The sequence below is a fragment of the Lonchura striata genome, chromosome 2 (assembly GCF_046129695.1).
Source record: "Lonchura striata isolate bLonStr1 chromosome 2, bLonStr1.mat, whole genome shotgun sequence".
NCBI classification, from domain to species: domain Eukaryota; kingdom Metazoa; phylum Chordata; class Aves; order Passeriformes; family Estrildidae; genus Lonchura; species Lonchura striata.
In genome coordinates, this window is record NC_134604.1 from 90,699,761 (window position 1) to 90,724,995 (window position 25,235).

At 42.4% G+C, this 25,235-nt stretch overlaps 1 protein-coding gene across 1 annotated transcript in view; it reads left to right on the top strand.

Moving 5' to 3' along the window:
- Window positions 1–25,235, top strand: part of SH3RF3 (SH3 domain containing ring finger 3) — a 253,415-nt gene that overhangs the window by 210,394 nt on the left and 17,786 nt on the right. The window contains exons 7-8 of the mRNA XM_021545582.3: window positions 2,945–3,195; window positions 7,255–7,544. Coding sequence (XP_021401257.2) covers window positions 2,945–3,195; window positions 7,255–7,544 — 541 coding nt within the window. The remainder of the gene's footprint in view (window positions 1–2,944; window positions 3,196–7,254; window positions 7,545–25,235) is intronic.

Sequence of the window (25,235 nt, forward strand, 5' to 3'; positions counted from 1 at the left end):
GTAAAGAATCTGTTGGCTAATGATTTTATTGCTATAAAATCATTACTGAACATGTATCAAAATAAGAAATGCTTGTGTCTTGCTTTTCAGTAGCTCCTCATGTCGATTTTGTTCTTCTTAAAGCAGAGATCTGTGATGGTTTGGACCTGGACTAATGTTTGAACAGTTAAAATTCTGAAGTGGTAGGAGAGTTAAATAAATTGTCTGATTTTACCTACCCCTGCCTCAGTTGCAGCAGATGAGAAAAGGAAACTCATTTTGGGGAGAGGAATACCCTTTGTCAAAGCTCAGTATTGGACAATACCTAATCAAAGCTGAGAAGCTGAAAAGAAAGTCCATCTCTGTGTCCCAGACTGTTTGCCCTACATGTTTCTTGCAGGGGAATGGTGGCATATGTCCATATCTCCTTTAGAGCAACTGTGGATTTACAAACTGAATTCATTCCTTCTCATATCCTCTCAGTCTCTCCTCCCATATGCACACTGTCTCTACCATCTTTGACTCTTCTCCAGAAAAGGGCACCTCACAAGTCAGACACTGTTGATCTTGAAAAATTGATCCAGCTTTGTTGCATCTAAAGTTTATGTCAAGTCTGTAGCATGTGTTCTGAGTAACACCAAAAGTTAAGAACAGATCAGAAGGCAATAGCTAAGCCTGCTGACAGTCCTAATATTGCATTTCAGTAAGGAAATCTCAAATATTAATTCACTGGTTCTTCACTGTTCATCAACCTAAATGTATTTATTTTATACAGCCCCTTGGCTGCCTTCACTCCTTGCTTCTTCAGCTCTTAATTAGTAAGGAGGTTTGTGCTGAAGGGTGAGTTATCTGAATCAGCGAGACTTTATTAAATGCAGCATGTCACAGCTAGAACAAGACAGAGAAGTGCTAAAGGGCAAAAGTTCTTTCCACAAAACCTGAAAGCAGCATTATGATTATATTTATGATCCTCTGGGCTAATTAAGTTCCTGTATAAATCACCCTCAGTGAGAATAGCAATAAAAATCTGATAGCAACAAAATCTCCTCTTTGCACTACATTCAACATACATTGTTCCCCTTTGACAGAAAAGCAGAGGATTAGAGTCATACATGTTTTTCTGCCACATCCTACAAAACCCAAGGAAAGAAGTTGTGAATTTAATAACACTGAACTAGATTTATATGCTGCCAAAACACATGTGTGAGTGGAGCATTATAGAAAAGAAACAAACTCTTTAGATGGGCAGACAGGAACAGGGCAGCAGGGAATATTTGCCATATCCAACATCTATGCATCTCTGTTGGAGTCACAGATAGCTGCTGTACTTGTTGGTGTGCATGTTTGCCTGAACACAGCTCTCAGTGGACTGTTAGATGTGCTTTTCTGGCAAACTGAATCTAGTGCAGATGGCCAAGCCAGCTCCAGCTGAACCTTCCTGCCATTCTGCCAGCTCTTCTCAGCAGATGACAGACAGTCAAGATTTCCATCTGGTGGGATTCCCAGCTTTTCCCAACCTGGGGACTTATAAAAAAAAATTAATAAAAAAAATCTGCAAACCTTGCACCATGATATGAGTCCAGCCGACGACACCACAGTGTTGTCTTTCCTCTTGTGACTTTAGGGGGAGGGAGGATTGGGCAGAAGGAATAGCTATAATTGCCCTTTTGGACCATATCCTCCAGCCTGTGCTTTGGTCTTTTTCCATCAGAATTCCACTCTTTTAGCTTTTCACTCTTTTCTTAGGGTTATTTCTTCTGTCACCCATGTCCTTGGAACCAGACCAGATTGTTCATACTCCTTTCTGCTCTTCTTCTCTCTGTCTTCCCATGCAATCTTGGGGGCCCAGAGTTTTTCCCAGTTCCACACCCCAGAGCTGACTCTTACACTTTTACTGTTATTCTCTCCTCTCTTGCTAAACTCTTGCACTGTCTCATTTCCATTTCCTTAACCTTACTTTGTTCTGGTACATATACCCTGTGCTGTTCTTTCCTGGAAGAGGACCTTAGTGCAAGAAGCAGCACAGAAGAAGAGCACAAAATGATCCATCTGTTTCATGGCATCTACAGCTGGGGAAGGAAATTATTCAGGAACTTGAGTAAGAAACACGGAGAAAGACTGCTCAATAGCAGCTGAGTTTGTCCATTGATGTCCTTCTGTCTTCATAAGTGTCCTTCTGTCCTAGTCAGAATTTTTAGCTGAGTGATAAGAGGATCAAGACATACTGTAGCCTGAATTCATAGGAGAAAAAGCTTCGTCCCTTCCCTCTGAGATCTACTTGGCCACTCAGGTGAAATACAAATTATGCATGCACTTAAAAGTGAGGAGTGAGAGAGATGTCAACAAATGTTTGGACTTCTTTTTCATTCAGGTCAGCTGCATTCGTTTCCCTGTTGCATTCCCTTAGCAAGCTTAAGCTGGTTGTATCATAGGATGAGTGTTCAGCTAAGCCAAGCCCAGTCAAGTCTGCAGCTTGTCAGTCCCCTTCCCTAGCCACACACAGATTTAGTGTAATTCATCTTTGTTTCTCCCTGTAGGGCTGTATGCAGGTTTGGTCCAAAGAAAAGATCTCTGAGTCTGTTTTAATTATCACTCCATGTGAAATAGCCTCTGGCACACCAAATGACATCTGGGAGATACTCGTTTTCTCTGAATTAAGATTTGTGATTTTACTAGAAACTATTCAGACAGAAATGTAGGGTAATAAAAGACATGATGAGAAAAATTATCTTTTCTATTTTTACCCTGCTCTTCTTCCTGTAGAATAAAGGGCTGAAAATATCCCGCAACGTGCTTATAAATGGGTCCTATAAAGATAGGTATAGATCAATACCTCAGTTTGCTTTAACAACTGGTAGGGTACCATGTTAAACCCCCTAAGTAACTGGGGGTACTTATCACCACTGTGGTTGGGTATTGGGGTCTCTGCAGCATGCTTACACTGCACTTGTCTGTCTCCATGCAGGGTGCCAGTGGGAGCTGGGCAGCCCAGGAACAGCGGAGCTGTAGGAGCTCCAACAACAAAAGTAGCCCCAGGAGCCATCCACCCCATTGTGGCTGGTCACAGCAACGCCACCACGGCTGTCAGACCAGTTGTTCCCATCACTGCTCCCCCGACGCACGCCCAGCTGCAGGCAGCCTCTCCGCAGCTGAGTAACTGCCTGAGGTACTCGGCTCAGCAGCCAGGCAGCCAGCCCCGCAGCACCATGCAGATGGGTAAGTGCTCGCCTTGCACCTCCTGCACGGGCAGGATTGATGGGCTGCACCTCCAGTGCAGCCCTCTGGAATGTGCCTGTCCCCACAGCCTTCCTTCTCGTTTAACCCAGCCATTGTGGAGTTTGTCCATCGGTGATAGAGTATGTTTTCTTTGCTGGTAGTATTTACAGGTTTCTATTGATCTCTGGGAACCATGTTGTGTTTATCAGATTGTTCTGTTGCTACAGCTGAAATAGATTGTAGTGTTTACAAATATTTATACAATTTATCTGAGTGAAAGCAAGCACTCTATATACTAAGGAGATTAACAGTTCTGAATCCGGTTGGCTTCCTCATAAAAAAATACTGCTCTTATTGCAGAGCAAGTAATACATGCCTTGAAATTCAGAAGCATTTCATTGGGCTTCAGGGATGAAAGGTATTTATTAGGCAGCATGGGACCCCATGTTAGTGGTAAAGCAAAAGATCTGAAAAATGCTGCCACCTTTTTGAAGTGAGAATAAGAGCTTCTTGCACCAGGGGGCCTGTGTTCTTTCTAGGTTCCCTTTCTGATGTACAGCACAATTTTCTAGAGTACAATTTATTCCCCTTTCCCTGATGTTAAACAGCTTCTGATGTTGAATAAAGTAAAAGTAAATCCTGTGGTGGAACATTATAGAGTGAAATTTAAAACATTTTGTTTCTGGTATTTTATAAGGATGTAAGCCATTGTATTTACAAAGATCAGTAATGACTGTGACTGCTCAAAACTGAGGTCTTAGATACAAAACAGAGCAAACAAAAAGGAGAAATAGCCTGCAGAGTAAGTCATGAATTCATACCTTTTGAAGCCAGAAGGCACAATGATGACCATCTAATCTCACCTCCTACACAGTTCAGACGAAAGGGAAGAAGATGTAATCAAATACTTGAAAATCTCAGTCTCAAACAGTGGAGACTCCTCTACTCAACAAACAGTGCAGGGTTTTAAATGGCATCCACATCACACTGGGGAATAATCGATTTATCCTTTTTTCTCTACTTCAGAAAGTCCTGCTTTCCTCTCAAGTCACACCCTTCCAAAAGGTCTCCTGCTCCCACAGTGCAAAAGCAAAAATGTCCCCTTTTGGGTGCAGTGCTCAGGAAGTGTTCAGGTGCTCCTGGTGCCTCCTGGGCCCAAGTGAACAGGCAGGTGACTCCCCTGAAACTAAGGTGACAGATTTCTCTGCCTCACAGGCCTGGCATGTCCCACACCTTCTTTCCACACCTCCAGCAGTTTCCCTGATTTAAGATTGCTCCTCCAGGTCACTCTGACATCTCTAAAGTGCCAAAGCGTTGGCAGGCAGAGTGATCCAGGGACCACAGAGCTGTTCCGAAACCTCCCAAACAGAGAGTTTTCCAACCTTTCCAGAATGTTCATGAGATTGTTGTTTTAATTAAATAAATTTTTGCCAGGATGAATAAAGGAAGTTTTCACAATTATCAGTCATTATCTCCATAATGGCTGTCCTCACCAGCTCCCTGTGGACCAGAGCCCATGCAGGACAGGTCAGTGCACTGACTTTTGAAAAAGCTTTCCAAAGAGAGGCAAGCTGGCACAGTATGCAAATCACGTTTCTGTTGGCTTGCAATATACATGAGTAACAAATCAATTTTCTACAAGGCCACTAATGTAGGGATACACCCAAAACGAAATATGAGTAGTGTAAAACAAAAATAGCCTTCAGTGAGCATTGCTAATTAATAGCATGTTTGATGCAGCACAGTCCAGATCCAGAGATCCCAGAGCAAAGCATACATTGTAACAGTAAGCAGATGAAACTACAGAATAAAATGTGAGAGTTCTGCTTAGAGTTGATTTTTTTAAAGGCCATTTCTTTTACTGTTTCTCATGTTTTATATTTCCTTTGTGTCTGGAAATACCAAATCCTACATGAAAGAGGTGATGTACCTAGTATGATTATCAAATCAGTGTTCTGCATCCAGGTACATGCAGAGAAATTCCATTAGTATGCTTTCTCTCTAAATTTAGGAAAGCCATTGCTCCCTACAGTAGTTCAAAACCTAGATCCTACAAGCTTAACCATCCCCAAAAAATTAGATTTCTCATAGCAAAATTGCTTACCACTCAGGTTCCAAATGGGAAAATCAGGAGGGAATAATTTCCAGATAACTAGTGCGCACCTTGCCTGGCTTTCTGGAAGTGAATTGCACTTTCAGTGCATGTTCTAGGTAGTCCTGGGAGGGGATGATGATAACTAATAGTAAAAATAGTCTCGAAGGCATCTGTAAAACAACGTTTAGGGCCTTCCTCATGCTACGTGGTAAAGTGGTATCAAGTGGCTAAAGATAGTCTAGCTGGTTTGTTATAAACATTAGTAAAAAAAAAGATGTTATAGAGTCAAGGAGTTTCTGTAAGGGAGAATCATATAAACTGTGGAGGTGCTAATCTGATGATGACTGGCCCATCATGTTTAGTATCACATCAGACAATAGGGCAGAAGGCTGGGAAATGAAATCCCCTCCTGGCAGGAGTGCTCAGCTGGTGTAGTGAGTGTGATTAATAGCACTCTATCAATCCAATCCCTATAATGGGTGCCACTGATAACCATAGGAATAGAAACTAGTGGTTTGAGTTGTTCTAGCATTGTTGTTTAGTTATAGATTGAGTGAACTCCAGCTGCATAGAAGCTTGTCCTTCAGATGAATTTGTCAGAAAATGACAGATCAAAGTTAGTCAGAAATTTTCCACAAAAATACAACTTGGTCAAAGAAAAGCTGATTTGCTGGACTCAAAGTTTTTTTATCAGGAATGGATGTAGTTCAGCCAGACCAACCATGAAGCTGTACTGGCTCATGTTGCTAAGGATGGCTTTCCAGATGTTCTCCACATAAGAAATAATCGCAATGATCACATTCTATGTTTTCACATCCCAGGTGAATAACCTGACCAAAATAGAGTCTGTTGTGGGGTGAGTGAGCATGTTGTGCTCAAAAAAATGTTCAGAGGTTCAAATTTTGCACTGAGACAGAACTCAACAAGATTATGAAACCTTGAAATCATTTACGAAATGGGCACTTTCCAGCCAGTCCTATTATTGAATCATTTATGTGAGGGAATGTCTGAGTATGGACTCTGTTTTTAGGCATACTTGAAGTGGAGCTGTATTTAGGTAACACCTAAGCAATCAACCAAGCTGTAAGTAATAGACAACATCATTGTGGAAATGGACCCAGAGCTCTGTCACATTTTTTGCATCCTGAAGCATGCAACATGCTCTGGAATCCCTGGGGAGCTGACCTCATCAGTGTGTCACAGTCAGCGCTAAATGGGCGAGGTCTAATTCCTGGTTCCCACTGCTTGCAGGCAGGGTTTGCTTAGCAGAAGCCAGACTAAAAGGCAATGCATGGTTCCTTAGGGACTTTGCTGGCAGAGAGGAGGCTGAACTCAAAATCCTCTGGTGAATTTCTGCTTAATTTATCCTGTTCAGCACAGTGATGTGATGTTGATCATTTTGTTAGGGTTGAAACAAGACACCTCCTTTTGTAATTGCTGTCTGCAGGGTCAGCGTGGATCATCTGGGCTAACCCCTTAGGTCCTGCATTCCATTGCTCCAGAACCGATCACCTTAGGAGGAGGGCCTGGGGGTGCAAAAAACAGCTCAGCTGGAATGAGATAATGTATTTTTAAAAGGCAGCAGGTTAGGTATTTATTTACAGGCATGGGCAGGGATAGTGAATGCCATTCCCCAGTGGCATCACTGTGGGGAACAAGCAAATTTTGGTGACTTTGGACAGGGCTTTGCAGCCAGGAGGGGAATTAGCCAAAAACACTTGCAGGGTGAGATATCCTGAGCTCAGAGCTTATCTGCCCATCGGGCCTTTGGCACCTTCACAGACAGAATCACAGAACATTCTGACTTGGAAGGGGCCCACAAGGATCATCGACGCCAGGTGAATGGTCCCCAGATGTTGTTGACACCGTGCTGTGCCCAAGTGAGCTGCGGCCACTGCAGGGCCCATCGAGGCAGTGCGAGGGCAAGGTGACCGAGGTTGACCGCGCTCTGTGCTCCTCCGCAGCGCACCCCGCAGTGCCGGCCCCGGAGCGACCCACGGCCACGGTCTCGCCCTTGCGGACTCCCAGCTCGCCCTCCCGCCTGCCCGCCGCGGCCATCCGGCCTCACCCCGCCGTGTCCCCGCAGCACGGCCACCAGCCGCCCGCCCCGGGGGCCCGGCCCCTCATCCCGCTCACCTCCGCCGCCGCCGCCATCACCCCGCCCAACGTCAGCGCCGCGCACCTCAACGGGGACGCGGGCGGCCCCGCCGCGCCCGGGCCCGCCGGCAAGCCCGAGGAGAGGAAGAGCGAGAAGGTAAGGGCCGCCGTGCGCCGCTGCTGCCGCGGCGCCCTCCCGCAGGCGGCTGAGGAGGCGCCCTGCGGAAACCGGCTTCCACCGCCAGACAGCTTGGGCATCCTCATCTCACACTATTTCCACACTTCATCTTTCCCCCACCGCCATACTCAACACTGCTCTCGCATCACCTGCTCGCGGATGGGAAACAAGGCTGGATGGGCTGAATTTGTGTGTTTCTGCCAATGATAGCGCCGAGATCTGCAAATTTGCAGTGGCGCAGCGAGGTGTAGCGGGCTGTTGGCCATCAGAGCCGGATGGCCGAGTCAGATTCCGTCTGCCTTCCTGTGTCAGAGGCTGGTGGTGTAAAACATTGGCTCCTGAGCGGTAGGAGCTGTTTTGCTCTTCCAGAAACATCTCAATTTCTTCAAGAAACTTTCATTGAAGTGACAGCCAAAAGACAAGAAGGCAGTGGGATACTGCTCGATGGGATGTAGGTACAGTGTACTGTAGGGTCAATTTTTTAGGAGCCAGCAGTGGGACTGATAGCTGGGTACATGTTCCCTGGCACACCTTGCTAAGGAAAGCCAGCGAGGAGAGCTGCTTTAAGCACCCAGCCTTTTAGGTTCTTGGCAGATATTTTGCTTTTACCAAATGTTTACATTTTGACAGCAATTCCCATATATCAATGCTGAAGATTATCTCTGTACTGGCTAGCAGAGCAAGATCCTGGTTCGTATCTGAGTAGGTGGAAGAGATGTGGGGGCTTACTTTTCCCTTGAACCTGAAAAAAATCCTTTCCATATGTTCCCATGGTGACAGACATATATGGAGTAAACAGTTTCTTTGTACATGGTAATACTGAGGTGGCATGTCTCATGTGTCTTCAGGGCCACAGATAACCCCTAGTTGCACAAAATGAGGAATACAAGTTTTAGAATACTTTCCTTAATCCTGTCTTGAATTTTCTCTGAATGCATTTTGGTGAAAGAAGAAGAGTGTAGAAATTCTGCCCTGGATGTGACATTTAGGTACTTGATTACAAAGAGCAACTCTCAGGTGTGCATCAAGGTCTGCATGCGGTGGAAGCAGAACAACACCTACTAGTTCTGCAAATCCAAGGAAGGGAACAGCATTTGGCAGGAGGTGGTAGAGCTGCACATTGCCTCAGAGCATTGTGTGCTGGCTTATTTATTACTTCCTAAAATGCATTAAGTGATAGGTCCATATATTTGCATTCATGTGATACTGCACACTGAAAGTCTGTAGGCAAAATTATTTTGAGCACAGTCGTAAGATACTGGTTAATCTTTTCCACGCTGTTACAGCTTAAAGTTACTGAATTGGGATGCAAAGAAGTAAAGTTAAGAGGGTTTTGATCTCCATGCATGAAGGGGAGAAGGAAATAATATACAACATCATTGCAGTGGGCATTGCCAAAGACCAGTTCACTATCTGGAAAGTATTAGAAAGAAGTGACAGTAGAAATTGTCATTTCTAACCCGGTTGGGTACTACATAAATGCCTGGGCTGGACAACATATTCCATCTTATCCATGTTAGAGTTCACTTTCATTTTAGAAATATCTGAATTAGCAATGTTTCCCTTCCTTTTAGAATAGTAACTGATATTTGGCCAGATAAGTTGTGTTTTTACTCTTTTCTAAGCCCAAATATTTCTTTGAAGCAATTGAGAGCTTAGATAATGCCAGAATGAAAGCCATATAACTATTCAGAAAGGCATCTGTGAGTCAGAACTGGAACCATATCTCTAACAGAGCTTGATATTTTCAGAGTGAAGGCTGTTTGGGCAGTTTTTTTGGTAAATAGGAAAGTGTCATAATATATGAGGGAATATCAGTAGAGAAAGGCAGTATCTGTTATCAGTACATGTAGTAGGAAAAAGACAAAATCGAGGAGTAAAAAACAGCAGGGACATAGCTAGAAAGCTGCCAGATAAGCAAAGATCAGAAGTAATTTTTCTAAGTTCAGTTTCATTATATTAATCAGTCAGGTATTTTGAGATTAAAGGAACAGAGGGGAAGTTGGTAAGAGGAGAGGCAATAAGGTCTTCAGCTCTATTGAACACCGGATGGAAGAAATGCACAGGTAATTATCTCCTGAGAAACTTGAGATTAGCAAGTCATATGTGCTGTAAATTGTAGTGTGTCATAAAATTAGTGTTGTTGTTAGAATCAACAATTTTTGATGTTCCATGAAATTGTTAACTTTAATCCTGGCTTAGTCTTTCCAGTGTCTTTTGTAGAATACCACTGAAGAAAAAGGCTGAATGATCAGAGAATAACAGTTTTAGGAGACATTTTCTTGTTATTAGCCATGGTTTTCTTTCATGCAGAAATTGTCAGTGTGAGTTCACTGTGGTACAGAGGGCAACAGTTCATAAGAAGTAGTTTGCATTCAGGGATGGACATGACGAGGATCCATTGTTTTTCGTGGTTCTTTTGAGGCCTGTGGAGATAAATTGCATTTTTTGCATTTATCACTCTAGTATGGTGAGATATATTGGTCCATGGGGAATTTTCTTCAGATTATAACTTTAATAATGTTGATTGTCTGCTTGAAGGCTGGGTTGGGAGATAGTGGGGAAAAGTGTTTTAAGATATGATCTTCTAAAAAAATTATGTTTTATGATTTCCCATGTCATTTCTACTCAGGGATACTAAATGTGACACCAAGGGGCAGCTTCTGCAGTGAGTTCATGTATGCTGTTTGTGGTGCTTGTTCCAAGATGGACTGGACTTCACCTCAAGAATAGCCTTGCTGAGTGAATGGTGCCATCATCACTGTTAATGCTTTCCTCTGTGCAAACATTTATATGCCAATATCATAGGTTCCTGTTGGTGTGCAACAGTCACATATAGGCAAATCCCAAGATTTCTCTAAAATCAAGGGCTCCAATTTCAACTTTCACTCATTTCCTTGCGATTTAAAGGCAACTGGCAGAAATAATCCTAAGGATTATGGTTTTCAGATCAGCATGAATTATTTTCTTGCTCACTTTCTATTTCTATAGCAAATAAATCCTTATGTCTATTTTTTGACATCTCTAGTTTTTAGCTTCAGCTTATTTCTTGAAGATCTTGATCCAAATTTCCAAAGCTGCGGGTGAACCTTGGTACTTATATTCATTTAGGTACCCTAAGAATAGTGTTGTACTGTCATATTCCTGCTGACTTAATCAGAGGTAAAATTCTGCCTCCATGCCAATCTTCACTTATGGAGTATCCCATCTCAACTGGGCTTGGGTTCAACATCTCAGCTCCTTGACCAGCCTATTGTCTGCTTAAGGAGCAGTTTTGAGCATGGTCTCCTTTACCAGCTGCTAATAGTAGCTGATGAAAAACTGTGCCATAGACAGTGCTGAAGTCCACTGTGTAACAGTACTTGGAAAGTACACTGGTAGCCAAGCAAGCTGAGAAGCAGAGCACTGGAAAATCAAAGAAGTTTCAGTGCTGTTCGGGCACAGGAGGAAGCAGCAGGAAAGGCGGCTCCCGCAGAGGCAGCACAGACACTGCAGGAATGACAAGTGGCCTGAGTAAAGGTGAGGGAGCACGGCAGAAGTCAAAGAGGTAAAGGTGGTCAGGGCAGCATAGGAGAAAGAAGAGCATTGGCAGCTGCTGGGAGATAGAGCAGGGAGCACCAGAGAAGGGGTGCCAGTGGGGGATCCAGGTGAAGGGTGCTGTGCAAAGCCCAGAGGAAGGGGTCCTGAAACAAGGAAGTTGAAATATAGGGAGTGAAGTGTATCTAAAGAAGGCATTGGAAGAGAGGAAAGTGTGAAGGAGACACTTCATTTTTTTTTTCAAATACTTCCCACTTGAGGCTTTTTTTTTTCTTTTTCCAAAAAGGAGGTTCCTTTCCCCAGAAGTAAAATGCAAATTTTTCCCCAGAGTTGCTCTATGCCAGGTTAGGGATGGGAGCATCCCGAAGACATCACAGAGTCAGGAGAGAGATAAAGCAAAGAGCAGATGGACAATATCCATTTCCTTTAGGGTTGTGGAGTGATAGCAGAGTTCCTTTGAGCTCTTCGTCATTTCTTGCTAATACCTGCATGTGTAGTGCAGATCTGAAAGTCAGAAAATTCAGACCCATTTCCCAAATCTTCTGAACATCTGAAAGAAAGAAATACAGATCTCAGCTGTGGAATTGGATCAAAACTGTATGGTTTGGGGGCTTTTAAAAATAGGGATCCTGCTTTTATGGGCAGGAATACTACCCAGTTCAACTGGTAGATTACAGCTGAGAGCTTGTAATTATGGTATGACTGCTGCCTTGACCTTGCTCAATTTTTGCTATAATAGTTCTGCTGTACATAATCTGGGTTGATGCTTAATACCACTGATAAAACCACTTGTTTGAATGAATTAATGCGTTTCTCATTAAATGAGCTCCTCATTATGTTAATCAAATCAAGCAAATCATGCTGGGTGGTTTGACCACTGTAATTAAACTTTCTTTAAAATCCAGTCATTTGGCTTTTGATGAGGATTTTGATTAAACTCTTCCAAAATGTCTGGCCCAAGAGCTGACAGAGAGGAAAATAAGAGCTTGCGCTATCAAGCAAGTCATTAATTTGTCACTGTGTTACAGCAATTCCTTACTGTTTTACCTAGCCAGAGTATATGGAAGTATTTGAAATTTGGCAATGTAAAATTAAACATTTCTTAAAAGCATGCTGAGAGAACAAGTCTGTTTGCAGCTTTAAATTTAGGAACTGTGTCCCTGGAATATGTAGTGGATCTAGATTAACAAGTCACAACAAATGGGAAAATACATTAGGCTGCTGTTTCCTGATGCTAAGATAAGAAGAGATACATCTTCAGAAAATTACTTTGAACACACACCAACAGTTTTGCATGTGAAGACTAAATCAGTAAACATCTGTCTGTTTTTACCAGTGTCACTCACTTTCTCAAGTATCAGTCCTGCTCAAAATAAATGCATTCCTCAAATGATACAGTATGTTTGTCATGATGGTGGTGTGAGAACTACATTGCAAAGCAGAACAAGCCAAGGCCTGTTTTCTGGCCCTGCAAATGTCCCTGCATGACTTGTATCCGTGCTTCTAAGCTTTTTTTTCTGCCCAGAATAGAATGGCTACATCCAGACTGCTCATCAAGAACAGTCCGGGTAAGTGATGTGGAACCACCATGCTCCTGTGTTGTCCTAGGATAGTGTTAGCTCACAGAATCATAAAATATTCTGAGTTGGAAGGGACCCACAAGGATCATCAAGTTCAACTCCTAGCCCTGCACAGGACAACCCCAAGATGCACACCATGTACTCGGGAGCATTGTCCAAATGATTATTGAACTCTGTCATGCTGGTTCTGTGACCACTTCCCTGGGGAGCCTGTTCCAGTGCTCAGCCACTCTCTAGGTGAAAATCCTTTTCCTGATATCCAAACTAGATTTCCCCTGGTGCAACTTCAGACCATTGCTTCAGGTCCTGTCACTGGGCACCAGAGAGAACAGTGCCTGCCCCTGCACTGCTCCTCATGAGGAAGTTGTAGATTGCTGTGAGGTCTCCTCTCATTCTCCAGGATGAGCTGAGTGTTGCCTTCTGCTGAGAAGGCAGGCGGCCTGGTTCCAAGGGACAGCACGGCAGCCCGGCCCTGCCCGGGCCACTCGGGCCACAGACATACACAGACACCAATGTGGTGGATGGTCAAATGGCGTTTATTACCTTATCTTGTGAGGTTAAATAGTCAAGGGGGCTTTGCTACGTCAAAGAAAGAAGATAGGGTCTCTAGGGTTAGTAAGGGGTGGAAAACTACGAGTTAGGAGGGGTTACATGTCTCAGGGGTGATGGATTACATGTCACAGGATGAGGGGGGAAGGGTCTTGCTTTCCGTTACATCCCGAAATCTTCCGTTCGCCTGTCCCTATCTACTGCACTAAGTTACTTCAGCAGCTCCCCTCAAGGCTCTTTACCATCTTTATAGCCCTTCTTTGGATGCTCTCTAATAGCTTTATATGTTTCTTATATTGTGAGCCCAAAACAGCACACAGGACTTCAGGTGAGGCAGCCCCAGTGGAGCATAGAGCAGGAAGTCAGTATAAGCCAGAGCCACAAAGGTTAATGGATGCACACATAGGTTTGTTGCTAAATCCTGACATTGTCTTTTATATCTGAGTAGACATGACCAGAGAGACTTCCCTCTCCACCACTCCCCTTTCCTGTCAGTGCCTTTCTCATCCTTCTCCTAAACTGCAGCCCAGTGCCCAGTCCTACCTGGCAGCATTCCTCAGTGCAGGCCTCCTACTTGCACACTTATTTGCCCACCTGGCTTTATGCAGCGTTGAAGACTAGATCAAGGGCCCTTTAGAAATTTGGTTTCATAAACTCTTGAGATTCTCTTTGACCTTAGTTCCCATTACAGCTGTGCAATTAAGCTATCAGATGGTCAACATGAAACTGCCTGAAGAACCAGATCCTACACAGTTACGCATTTTCAGTTTTTACTTACTCTTAGTCTCTGCATTGCAACAACTTCTCATATTAACTTGTCCCTGACTGAAAGGCATTTGTTATCACTTCATATCCCCAATGACATTTTAATTCCTTATCCAGAAAATGAAAGATCCGTCTCAAAAGTGAAATGTTGAGCACTTGCAAGGACTTTGTAGATATAAAATTGGGTGGCAAAAATAGTGGTCACCTGTGATGAGTAGAGGAAGCTAAGGACAGGGTTGATGCAAGCAGGTTTTTCAGATTCCAAGTTTATAAGGCTGACCCTGAGTTTCTGGAAGAGGCAATCAGTCTTCCTAGCAGATATGAAATTATTTAACATTTTTCAGTTTGGGAAAAATGTTCCTTATGTACAACTAAGAAAGCCCACTAAGTTGCACAGGTGTGAAATGGAATGATAACAACCAAGTGATTAAATGAAAGCAGTGCAAGATACAGCAGTAAAAAAATTGTACAAGACCAGAAGACTTGGAATCTTAGAAAAAGGGTAGGATGCATTAAGAAGGAGCAACATTGGAATAGTAATCTAAAGGGTTGCGCCAAAAAGAATAAATTCTGTGGCACTAATTTTCCTTAATACTCTGTATGACATCTGAGTTGATCCAGGAGCCACCAACACCAGCATTTCACTGATCATTTTCAGAATCAGCTATGACTTTTCAGTGTAAGGTGTTCCAGTTTGTTTCTTGGTAAAGATGCTTTAGTCTGGAATATTTTCATTCAGTTCTTTCAATATTTGTGCACAGAATACATACTGTTAATCCATTTCCTCTCAACAAAGGCAAGGGGACTGCCTCTTCATCACAAGTGAGCCACTGCTTCCCATGCTCCAGAAAGTGAATTTTGGCTCAGTGACCAGCAAGTGATTCACCAGAAACTTGGCCTAGAGTGGAAACCTTTTTTTTCTGGTCATGTGAACTCAGGCCACAAAGTTCTGTTTTAGGGAGAAAACTCATGCTTAAAATCTCTCCAGCACCTTCTCCTTCATTGTTAGAGATCAGTTTGAAAGGACAAAAACCTGGCAACTCAGTGATGAATATTTTAAAGCTGGCAAATTACCCAGCCAAAAGCACGAGCCCCAGCTGTCAAAACATAGAAAACTTAAGCTTTACAATAAAACAGATTTCTGTTATTTCTGACTGTCTAGGATTCTTTTGCTTAGATCAAGGGCAATAAGTCATTGATCAAAATTTCTTTTTCTTCTTCACATTTTTGATGTCAGGAAATGCTTTCAAACTCCCCACAGATATTTCAGGCACTGACTTTGCTGCCAAGCAGTCTCCGAAAGCTATTCCTTTTTTCTCTCTTCTCCCCCCGCCTCTGCTTATCTGCCTCACAGTGCTGTCACAGGATTTCTCAAGTGTCCGCAGTGGATTTCTCTAACGCTCTTTTGAGTGGTTCTGTGCCGCATTCTATGGCCTTAAGGGGAAGTGGATCCCAGGGAAGAGAAGATGGAGAGTGCTTTAACTTCAAGAGGAAATTCAGTTTATCTACTAACTGGAGATGAAGCTGTTTGGATCCAAGGCGCAAAATTCTCCTGGCACCTGTACAGACCTAATTTTACAGCACAGAGGACCCATGAGCTTTTGCTAAATCCTTAGCACGGCTTGAGGAAGAAAGTAGAACTGACAAAAGAAAGAGCATGCAAGGGAGCACTGGAAGCAGAAGGCTGGAGGCGTATGTGTGCGCGAGTGTGTGTCTGCGTGTGAGCATCCCGGCACTGGCGTTCCCATGGCATTCCCCTGCCTGTAGAAGAAATCATACAGGACCAGATGGCTGGATGGGGCCAGGCTGTGGGTGGGGATGGCAAGTACGTCCTTGGATTAGTTGGGTGAAATGTAAGTGCTCTTGTTCTATCAGTGGGAGACATTGACACATTCTGCCTGTTGTGGGATCATAGGGGCCAACCCCAGACCACACAGCTCTGCAGTTCAGCCTCCCCTCATGGCTTCTGCCCTCTCCCTGTCCTGTTCCCAAAGAGCATGTTTTGGTCTCTCATTCCCTCATGGCATCAAGGTCCCAGTCCCCATGCATGGGTTAAAAAACCCAGAGTGTGAATGCTCTTCCTGTCCCCATAGTTCTCCTTTCTGCTTGAAGCAGTAACACACAGAGCTGGCATGAGCTGACACTACCCCACCACTCCCAGGAAGGAAGACATGCAGGATGAAACCATTCCAGCAGAAAAACAGAGTAGGAAGCTGGATGCCTTGAAAACAATGAAATAACTTGCAGTGTGTCAGAGTTGGTGGCATCCTGGCATCCCACACATTCAGGACTCATTTGTTTTCTTCAATGGTTTTCCAACTGTGAATTCATAAGCCAGTAAGTCTTAAACCACCAAGAGACAACAGATTATTCACTGAGCTACAAGAAATTTAAGTGTCAATGCAGTTTTTTAATGGAGACAAAGCCTGAACTTCCCTGTGAAAAGTCTCTAATCAACTTTTCAATGCCCATGTTTCTGTTTCCTAGGTGGGTTAAAATATCTACAATCAATGCAGAAGTCTTTCAGCAAGCTCTACTAGAAGAATTATGTAAACTGAAAGAAATTGCTGTTTCTGACAAATCTTCAGTACTGTAGGAATAGCATGTTGAAACAGTCAACAGATATCTGTGGCATGTTTCTATTTGTTATGTAACTCAAGGGCATAACCAAGTTATAGCAAAGGGACATTTATCTTATTTTGTGCAGTTTTGTTTATTATTCATATTGCAGAAGCAGCATAAAAATGTACAACCCCTCAGCCGTTCTTTTGCCAAATGGTAAAGCCACTTTCAGTCAAAAAAAATAACAGCCCAGACTGACTCTAATGTCTCAAGCATCTAGTAATTCTCTTGGGACCAAGTGAAGACATGGAGTCAATGATCATCTCTGAAGGACTGAAAAAAAAAAGTTACTATTTTGCCCTCTGGAGAAAAGATCAGTCTCAGGAGTTCAAAAAGTACACCATGCAAAAGTCACTTTTCTGACACTACGTCTGCAGGCTGCCCGTAATTGATTAATATAGTGTGTCAAGCAGTCAACCTTCTGAAAAGCAATTTATTTTAAAGGCAGAACTCAACCTGTTGCTTTGCCTTTTTTTGCATATATTTTGTTGGGTTCATATTCACTGACATGCTTCTGTAAGTTAATACTACAGAAGCTGTAATACTAACCTTCAGTCTCAGATCACTGTATTCAGCAGACTAGAAGCAGATTGACATTGGGCTTCATCACCAGATGCCTCAGGGAGAGAAGAAGTAATTTAATGCAAGTCCATGGCCAACTTATTTTGCAGTAAAGTAGATTTCCTGTGCTGTAGATTTTTTGTCCCAATTCATGATCAGTCCAGAACTAGTATATTTTTAAATGGAACTAGGTGGCTTTTTTATGACCCGAGAGATCTCTATTCCCTCCTGGAGAACATCATATTATTTTTCATATCTTTAGTTTTGAGACAGAAAAAGGAGGAGGTCAAGCAAGCAGATCCTATCAACACAATGGTCCCTGCTGTGGCAATGGAAATGCATAAGATAGGTTTTGACCAGGACATAAAAGAAGGAGCTGATTTTCCAAGTTTTAAAATTTTTCTGGACATGTTTTGTACCTAAGCCAGGTACTCCTGGTTGGCAGACTTAGAGTGAACCTGGACAGCAGAGACAATGACACAGGAGGGGCAGTAAGGATGGTGACCCCAAAGCCTGGAATGGATTTCCATTCATCGGCCATGAGGAAGTCAGGTGGATGCCAGTTTCCCACCACAGATGTCTAACTTTTCTTGTTCCATTGTGTTTTCATTGTTCCATTGTGACAGTTCTGCAATTTCCCTGAACAATCCACTCCTGTCCTTTCATACTCCTCAGGTCAGGAAATTCTTTATTACCCCTCACAAATCTTTCATGGTTATAACTCAGTCTTGCTTCTTCATGTCTTGCTCCAGATGGAACTGCTGATCATCTTTCTCTTGACAGCCTTCCACGTTAGAAACTTATAATGTGTTTAGTCCTTGAAAATTCTCTTCTTTCAACTTCACTGAGCCCAGTTCCTTGTCTTTCTTCACAGTAATGTTTTCTAGACCTCCGATTACACTTTCCCCTCTCCTCTGGGCAGTCTTCAGCTTGCTAGAGTCTTAAAGAGCAGTGTCCCAGAGTGGAGCTGTTCTGAGAGCTTGTGGTGCAAATTAGGGTGAAATAAGCACTTCCCATTACTTATATATAGATTGTATACAGATAAAGCTTGTCTTCTTCACAACAGCATCTTGACTTTCTCTGACTTTGTCACCCAGTGTAACTTCTATGTCCCTTTGCAGAGCTGCTGGCTGGCCAATCACTCCTCATATTGCAGTGTGCATTTGATGTCTCATTCCTAGCAGTTTCATATCATGCTTGTCTTTGAATATTTCATTATGGTGATTTGGGATAATTTCTCCATTTTAGGAAAATTATTTTGAATTCTTACCCTGTTAATCCTGCTGTTTTGGATGAACCCTGGCAGGCATCTTAGACTTACACAGCTACTCACTTGCTCCCTGCCACAGTGGGAAGGGGGAAAGAATCAGTAAAAGTGAGAAAACACATGGAATGAGATAAAGACACTTCAATAGATAAAGCAAAAACTGTAGACTCAAGCAAAGCAAAACAGGGAATTCACTCACCATTTCCCACTGACAGGCAGATCTTCAGCTCCTTTACAGTAATGGTGACTTGGGATGACAAACACCATCATCCAAAATGTGCCCCACTTTCTATCCCTTCCCCAGGCTTTCAGTTGCTGAGCGTGACACAGTATGGTCTGGGGTATCCCTTTGGTCACTTAGGGTCACCTGTCCTGGCTGTGTCCCTTCCCAACTCCTTATGCACCCTGAGCCCCCTTGTTGGTGGGGTGAGTGAGAGGCAGAAAAGGCTTTAACAATGTGCAAGGGCTGCTTGCTAACTAAAACAAGGTGTGTTATTACCATTGTGTGGTTACAAATCCATAATACAGCACCATACAAGCCACTATGAAGAAAATTAACTCTGTCCCAGATAAAACCAGGACACTCTTTGTGGCCTCAATCATCTCAGTGCCCACTGCTGGTTTTAGAAGTACACTCAGTAGCTCACATAGCAAGTCATTGATGGAAAGATTGACTAGCACTGGGACTGAGACAAGCCCTTATGGTACATACTTGAAATGTCCTCATGGTTTGACAGAAAATCATTAACTGGAAAACATTGCAAAGCAACTGGTAGCATCTGGTTATCTGTAGTTGGAATTCTGAAGCAGCATGAATACTGCTGAGTTAAAAAGAGGGAGACTGGAAGGGGGTCTTCAAACACATTGCTGTCTGGCAGGAAGAGGAGTGCAAGATATTCATCATATTGCCTAGTCTGCTCTGGGAAGATTGTCGGATATGGCAAAGTAATCATCAAACAGGACCTTGAATAGAAGTCGTGATTGCTTAACTGATGGGCTAGTAATTCTGTTATCTTTATAGGCAGAGACATTCCAATCAACCAGGATCAAATTGATAATTATAAGAATTATAAGTTAATGTTTGCCCACTCTGTTTTGCTAAAATGAAAATCAGAAAGCCTGCCAACATGTCGATCAACCCCTGCAGTTTTGCACTGTTATCTAACTTGTGTAAAGGGATTTTCATCTTCATCTGTGGTAGGCAGGCTCAGAGATGGAATGACAAAACTGTCATTTCTGCTCCAGTGCAGTAGTGATTTAATCTTTATATAGTTTTCATCATTTTCAGATGTGAGGTATATTTGCCCAACATCTTCACAGAAGCATTTTCAACTTACATGTTAAAATTGACCATTTCTTTCTACTGGTTGGCAGGATTCACCATTTTTTTCAGGTCACACTGGCCTCTTCTGCATCAGTCAACTAGCTGGCAGAGTGAAGAGGAATATGCTGTATATGTGCTGTCATTGATAATTATTTCTGCAGTAGTTGCAAACGAAAACACCAACCAGATGTCACTGCCTTATTGCATAGCACAATCCAGACATGCAACAAATTTGTGTTCAGAGAGCACTTGAGGTTACAGATGTGAGTCTGTGTGCAGCCTTTGTGAGATGCTTCTCACTGGCTGCATCACTGATATTACCCTATTTCAGCCCTGGCATAAAGCATATCCTCACATATATTGGGTTACTCAGGTCAGTTTAAGCCTGACATTTGAGCTAACATGTTTTATCTCACAGTTGGGATAGAATTAGGCAATGGAGAGCATTAGCTTAGGTAGCACACGTGACAAGTGTTAATTAGTTAAATCAGTGTAACTTAGTTACATTTCATTACATGGTCATATGTACAGGTCATGTGGCAGGGAAAAAGAAGGAGGCTAAACAAACAAATGAAGGGAAGGTAAATGAAGGGACAGGATAGCAAAGTAAAACCAGGGTTAGTACAAAAGTGAAAAAAAAAAAAAAAAAGCCACAGCGCTATTGGCTCCCCTTCCCTGCTTATGCTGTAGTTATTCTCTTCAGTTAGCCCTGTTTCTCATTGCTGATCCTTCTTGCTCTGCACTTCAATTTAGCAAAGATGAATTTTATATTCCTAAAGACCTGTTTTTAGCATAGGGTATTTTAAGCAAATGGGGGGAGGGTGTATTTTTTAAGCAGAAAAAAAGATGAACTAGTAAAAAAAAAGAAATATTAGTTTTTGCTAAAGAGAGGATGCTCTTATGACATATGCTGCCAAGACTTGAGAAAGCAAGATTTTTGCCATGGCAAAGTTCTCTAGTAATTAAAACCCAAGTGTTGTGGCATTTGGAAAGTGACAGTTCATTGGTGTCTTTACCAAAGAAATTGTCATTTGCATGCCTGGTCATTCCTCTGACACTGACAGGCACTTTTCTTTGCAATACTTTAAAATTATTGTGTTTCTTTCTTAATTTTTTAAAGAGTATACTTGATCAATTGATCTTCTTGAGAGAAAACTACTCCAACCATCTTAGTGTGTCCTAGGAGTGATTCACAGGGCTGCTTGGAAATATAGTAAGAGTGCAAATGCCTGTAACACAGCTGACAGGGAGGTTACAGAAACCTCAGCTGCTTTGCCTGCAAAGCTTATGCACTTCAGCAATTGATCACACATCAATGTTGCAGGACAACAGTTCTGTGTCTGTGCAACAGTTATCCCAGCAAGGCCTGTGATGCCCATGGAAAAGTAACACCTGTGACTCCCTGCACACTCCTGTGTGCTCAGAGGCTGAGCTTCTCTTACACCCAGAACAGAAGCCATCAGCTTTAATGTATGAAATAAATCAGAAATGTTTGGGGAATGGTCAGATTTGGTGCTGTTAGCTGCCAAAACTGGAGGTCAGCCTTCAGAGGGAGCAAAATTTTCATGCTTGTGGCTTTGATGATGTCAGGGACTTGCTTCTAAAATGTCAGACCCTCTGAGAACCATCAGGGCCCCTCTCATTCCTGTCCCTCACTCAGTCCAGGCTGCCCAAGCAGCAGTGCAAAGCCCAGATAATTTTCAGAAATACAGGCAAGAGGAGCTTCTGCTTTGGTCCCCTCTAGGCCATAGTCCATGCAAGTGTGATGTATTCTGTCAATGTCAGCTGACTCCTCTGTCTCTAGCTAAATGCATCTTTCAGGAGCTGTTTAATCCTTGGAAGGAATTATTTTGCCATAATGAATATAAGAAAAAATTCTGGTAATTTTGCACTGTCCACTGACAGACCATTTTTTTCTTCCAATGAGGAATTGATTTTGAGAGGAGAATATACCTCCTGTGATACCTGATTTTTCCACAAGCAGTCTTCCCTCTGAGTGCAGGCCAGCCCAATACCGTGTGGTTTGTTGGAAGTGCTGAAATTACAGCCTGAGGTGGCACAGCTTCTGGAACAAGATCAACCAAGCGGGAATAGATACATCAGGGATAAAGCATAAGATGGCCTCCACTAATCCAAACCATTTATCCTCATCTTTCTGCTTTCCATAAAAGTACAAGTGTCACTTGCCTGTCATTTAACAAGATTACAAAGGAAGGCCAAGCAATTTTAACTGTTTGCTTCTGAAATAAAATCTATCCCTTATGAATGGGTAGAGCCAGAGCCAACTATGTGCAAGACTAAAGCATGTCAAAGCATGTTGTGACTTCTGTCATTGATTGCCTTTCATTCAGGTGTTCGGTGAGTGAGGTTGCTCTGGTTTACTGCAAAATCTGAGTGTTGCTCCCAATGCTTCCCAGGACAAATAAATCATTTACACTTCCTTATGAGAGACAGGGAGCAGCAAGCTAACCAGTCAGTCTAAATCATCTTACTTAGAAACATTAATTTTAAGTAGTTCATCTAGCAGTTAGTTTAATTGCACATCTTTTTCTCATTTCAGAATCCTGTGCTGTCAGTCAAGCTGTGATAGATTATCCTCTAGTTTGAATAAAAGAACTTAGTTTCACAAGAACATCATGCTCTGTCCAGCTGTTGTGCTTCAATTCTCTAGAAAATACAGTTAGTCCACCACAGTTGCCTAAATCATTTAGTCACCTTGATTTGTATTAAAACAAAGGTGTAACATTTCTAGGCTTCAGTTTAGGTAAGCTCCTCAAGACACAGTGTATCACAGTGTAGGAGACACCCAGGAAGCCCTTGGCATGTATGAAGACTGTGCAATGTCAGATTAGGAAGCAAACTGGTATCCAAGAAGGACTAGGACTTTGTCAGCCCTGTCACCAGTACTTTTATGGCTCCTTGGTGCAGTGTGAGTGCAGCAGCCCTTGATCTTTGGTTTTCAGAGCAGAGATGGAGCTGAGGAATCCAAATAGCAGATGCAGGGCTGTGAAAGTGCTCTGGGGCTGTGGTTCCCAACCCTCTGTGTCTCTTCCTTGGCTGAGACTGCATCCTGATGGCTGCCTTTTGCCCTCTCTCAGACCCTTGCAGCTGAGGAAGTCCCTGAAACAGCTGATTTCCCAAAGCTGAGAGGGCACAGGGGAGGGCTCATTCCTGGTTTTGTCCTGTTTCCTAAGCTTTTGCCAAAATACCTAATTTTTTTACCATAGCAATAATTCTGAGAATGTTACTGTTTTTACAGTCTCTTTATAGCGAGGTGGAGTTACCCTGTGTATGCTCTAGGTACTGTTTCATTTACCTGTTGGGATTTACTGAAGCAGAGTTTGGATTCATACCACTTTTTAATAGCCCTTGCTAGGTCTGTTCTCCATTAATTTGTCTAATCCCCTTTGAACCTCTTCATACTTTTGGCTTCCATAATACTATGTGCATGAAGTCTTCATTTAATTATGTGTTGTGTGAAAAAGTGCTTCCTATTTTTTCATTTCAACCATTTGCCTGATAATCTCATTTAGGTTCCCCCTAATTCCTGTACTGTGGGAAAAAAATCCATTTCCCAAGTACCATCTCCACAGGAAGGGATTTTGTAGGTCAGTATTTCCTGTCAGTTTTCTGCTTTCCAAGCATGCACAAGATACATACTTAATGCCTCTCTATGTAAGCAGCATGGTGAGCAGGAGACTGGAGCAGAGCGGGGATGTGCTTTTGAGCTGAATTTCCCTTACTTGTTGTAGGATAATTGAAATCCAGTAGATTGCTGAGCAAAGAAAGAAGCTGAATGTCAAATGTACAAGGATATCAGGGCTACTCCTTTATTTTGTGTACCAAAGAGGTTGCTCACACTTGAAAGGAAGAGGTGGGCTAAAATTAGGACTAAAACACATCCATCTGCCCTTAGTTCTAGAGAGGATGGCTGCTTGGAAGTAAGTGGAAATGTCACAGAGTCTTCCTGAGAACCATGTTTCATCACTTTTTTGGTGGTGTTCTTGCACTTCAGTTAATCTGTACACAATTTTGAGTTACCTCATCACAGCAGTAGTTTTCAACTCCCTGTGCTGTGTTTCAGCTGTTCCTGTGAAAAAGTAGCACTAAAACTGCTACACTATCAGTGGAGCAGGTCATCTATCCCTCATTCACACTTAACCCTGTCAGAATCCCTTTTACCTTCTACCTCTTCTGAATTAGGCAGCCTCCAGGAAGCTTAATGATAGCTGAGACTCTCTGCTTCCTCTTCAGTTGGTTTTGTTTTTTTTTTTCCCTTTGAGCTAGCCTTTAACTTTGCTTCAGTGTTTGAAAGATCTAATATTCTATCTAAATTGAATATTGAAATATATTTTTAGATTCCCTCTTTATCTCTTTTTGGAGTCTCTAGAGCCTTGCAGCTGCCTCAGTTCAACAGAAGCACATGATGAAGTGCCTATGTGCTTTGCTGTACTGAGACCTGAACATTAATTTCTTATTCTCAGTTTTGTTTTCAAAACATTTCAAATTCCCCATCAGGTCTAGCAAGATATTTTACTTATTTTCCCCTGTTTTTAATAGTATCTATCTTCAAATTAATAATAAATAAATATAATCTTTTGTGCACATCTGTATGCATGTTACTGTCACTGGAATTTAAAAACTAAAGATACTATGATCCTAAAATCCTTTTTGTTTCTTGGTATGTAACATGTATACTGAGATTATAATAAAAGACTTGTGGCCAGGAGCAGTTGTCTCCATTAAAAATTAGATCTTTGGCAGGTATTTCCATACAATATACGATACCAGACTAGTCTTTCCCTAAAATCAGAAGAAAGTATGTAGTAAGTAATTGTTGTTGTCTTGTTCACTATGACATCATTGCCTCATGAGAAATAGTGGCAAATTGCACATGATAAATACATATCCAAAGATATTTCAGACCTGAAGCTTCCCTTTGAGATTATATTGGTTTGGGGGTTTTGGCAGGGCTTTTTGAATGATTATCAAAATCTCAAGTCAAATAATTTTACAGATTTTAAAAGCCCAGATATCTTTTTTTCTCAGAAACATAATCCAAAATATGACCTACTGTTTCAATACAAGCATCAATCACCAGAAGCCACATTGGAATCAGAATAAAAATGCACTGTTCTCCAGCCACTAACTTACATTTACTCAATAGGCACTGACCAAGTGAAACAAGCAATAAAAGTGGTGTTTTGTGGGTACTGACTGATAGATGAGTTCCTGATTTGTGAGGGCTTTTGAGCCCTCTCAGGGCTCAGGGCAGCATTTAAGCAGTGCTGTTTCTTTTTTCTTTATTTTTAAATGAAACCTCTTCTCCCTCTGGCTGTCTTATCTATTGATGTAACTGGTGTAACCTCATTTCAGTGGCTGGAGACAGCTTTTCTATCAGCTGCAGTAAGGTTTCCTCATTTGTTTAATGAACCTGGATAGGCAGAAAATTAAGTATCAGGAGC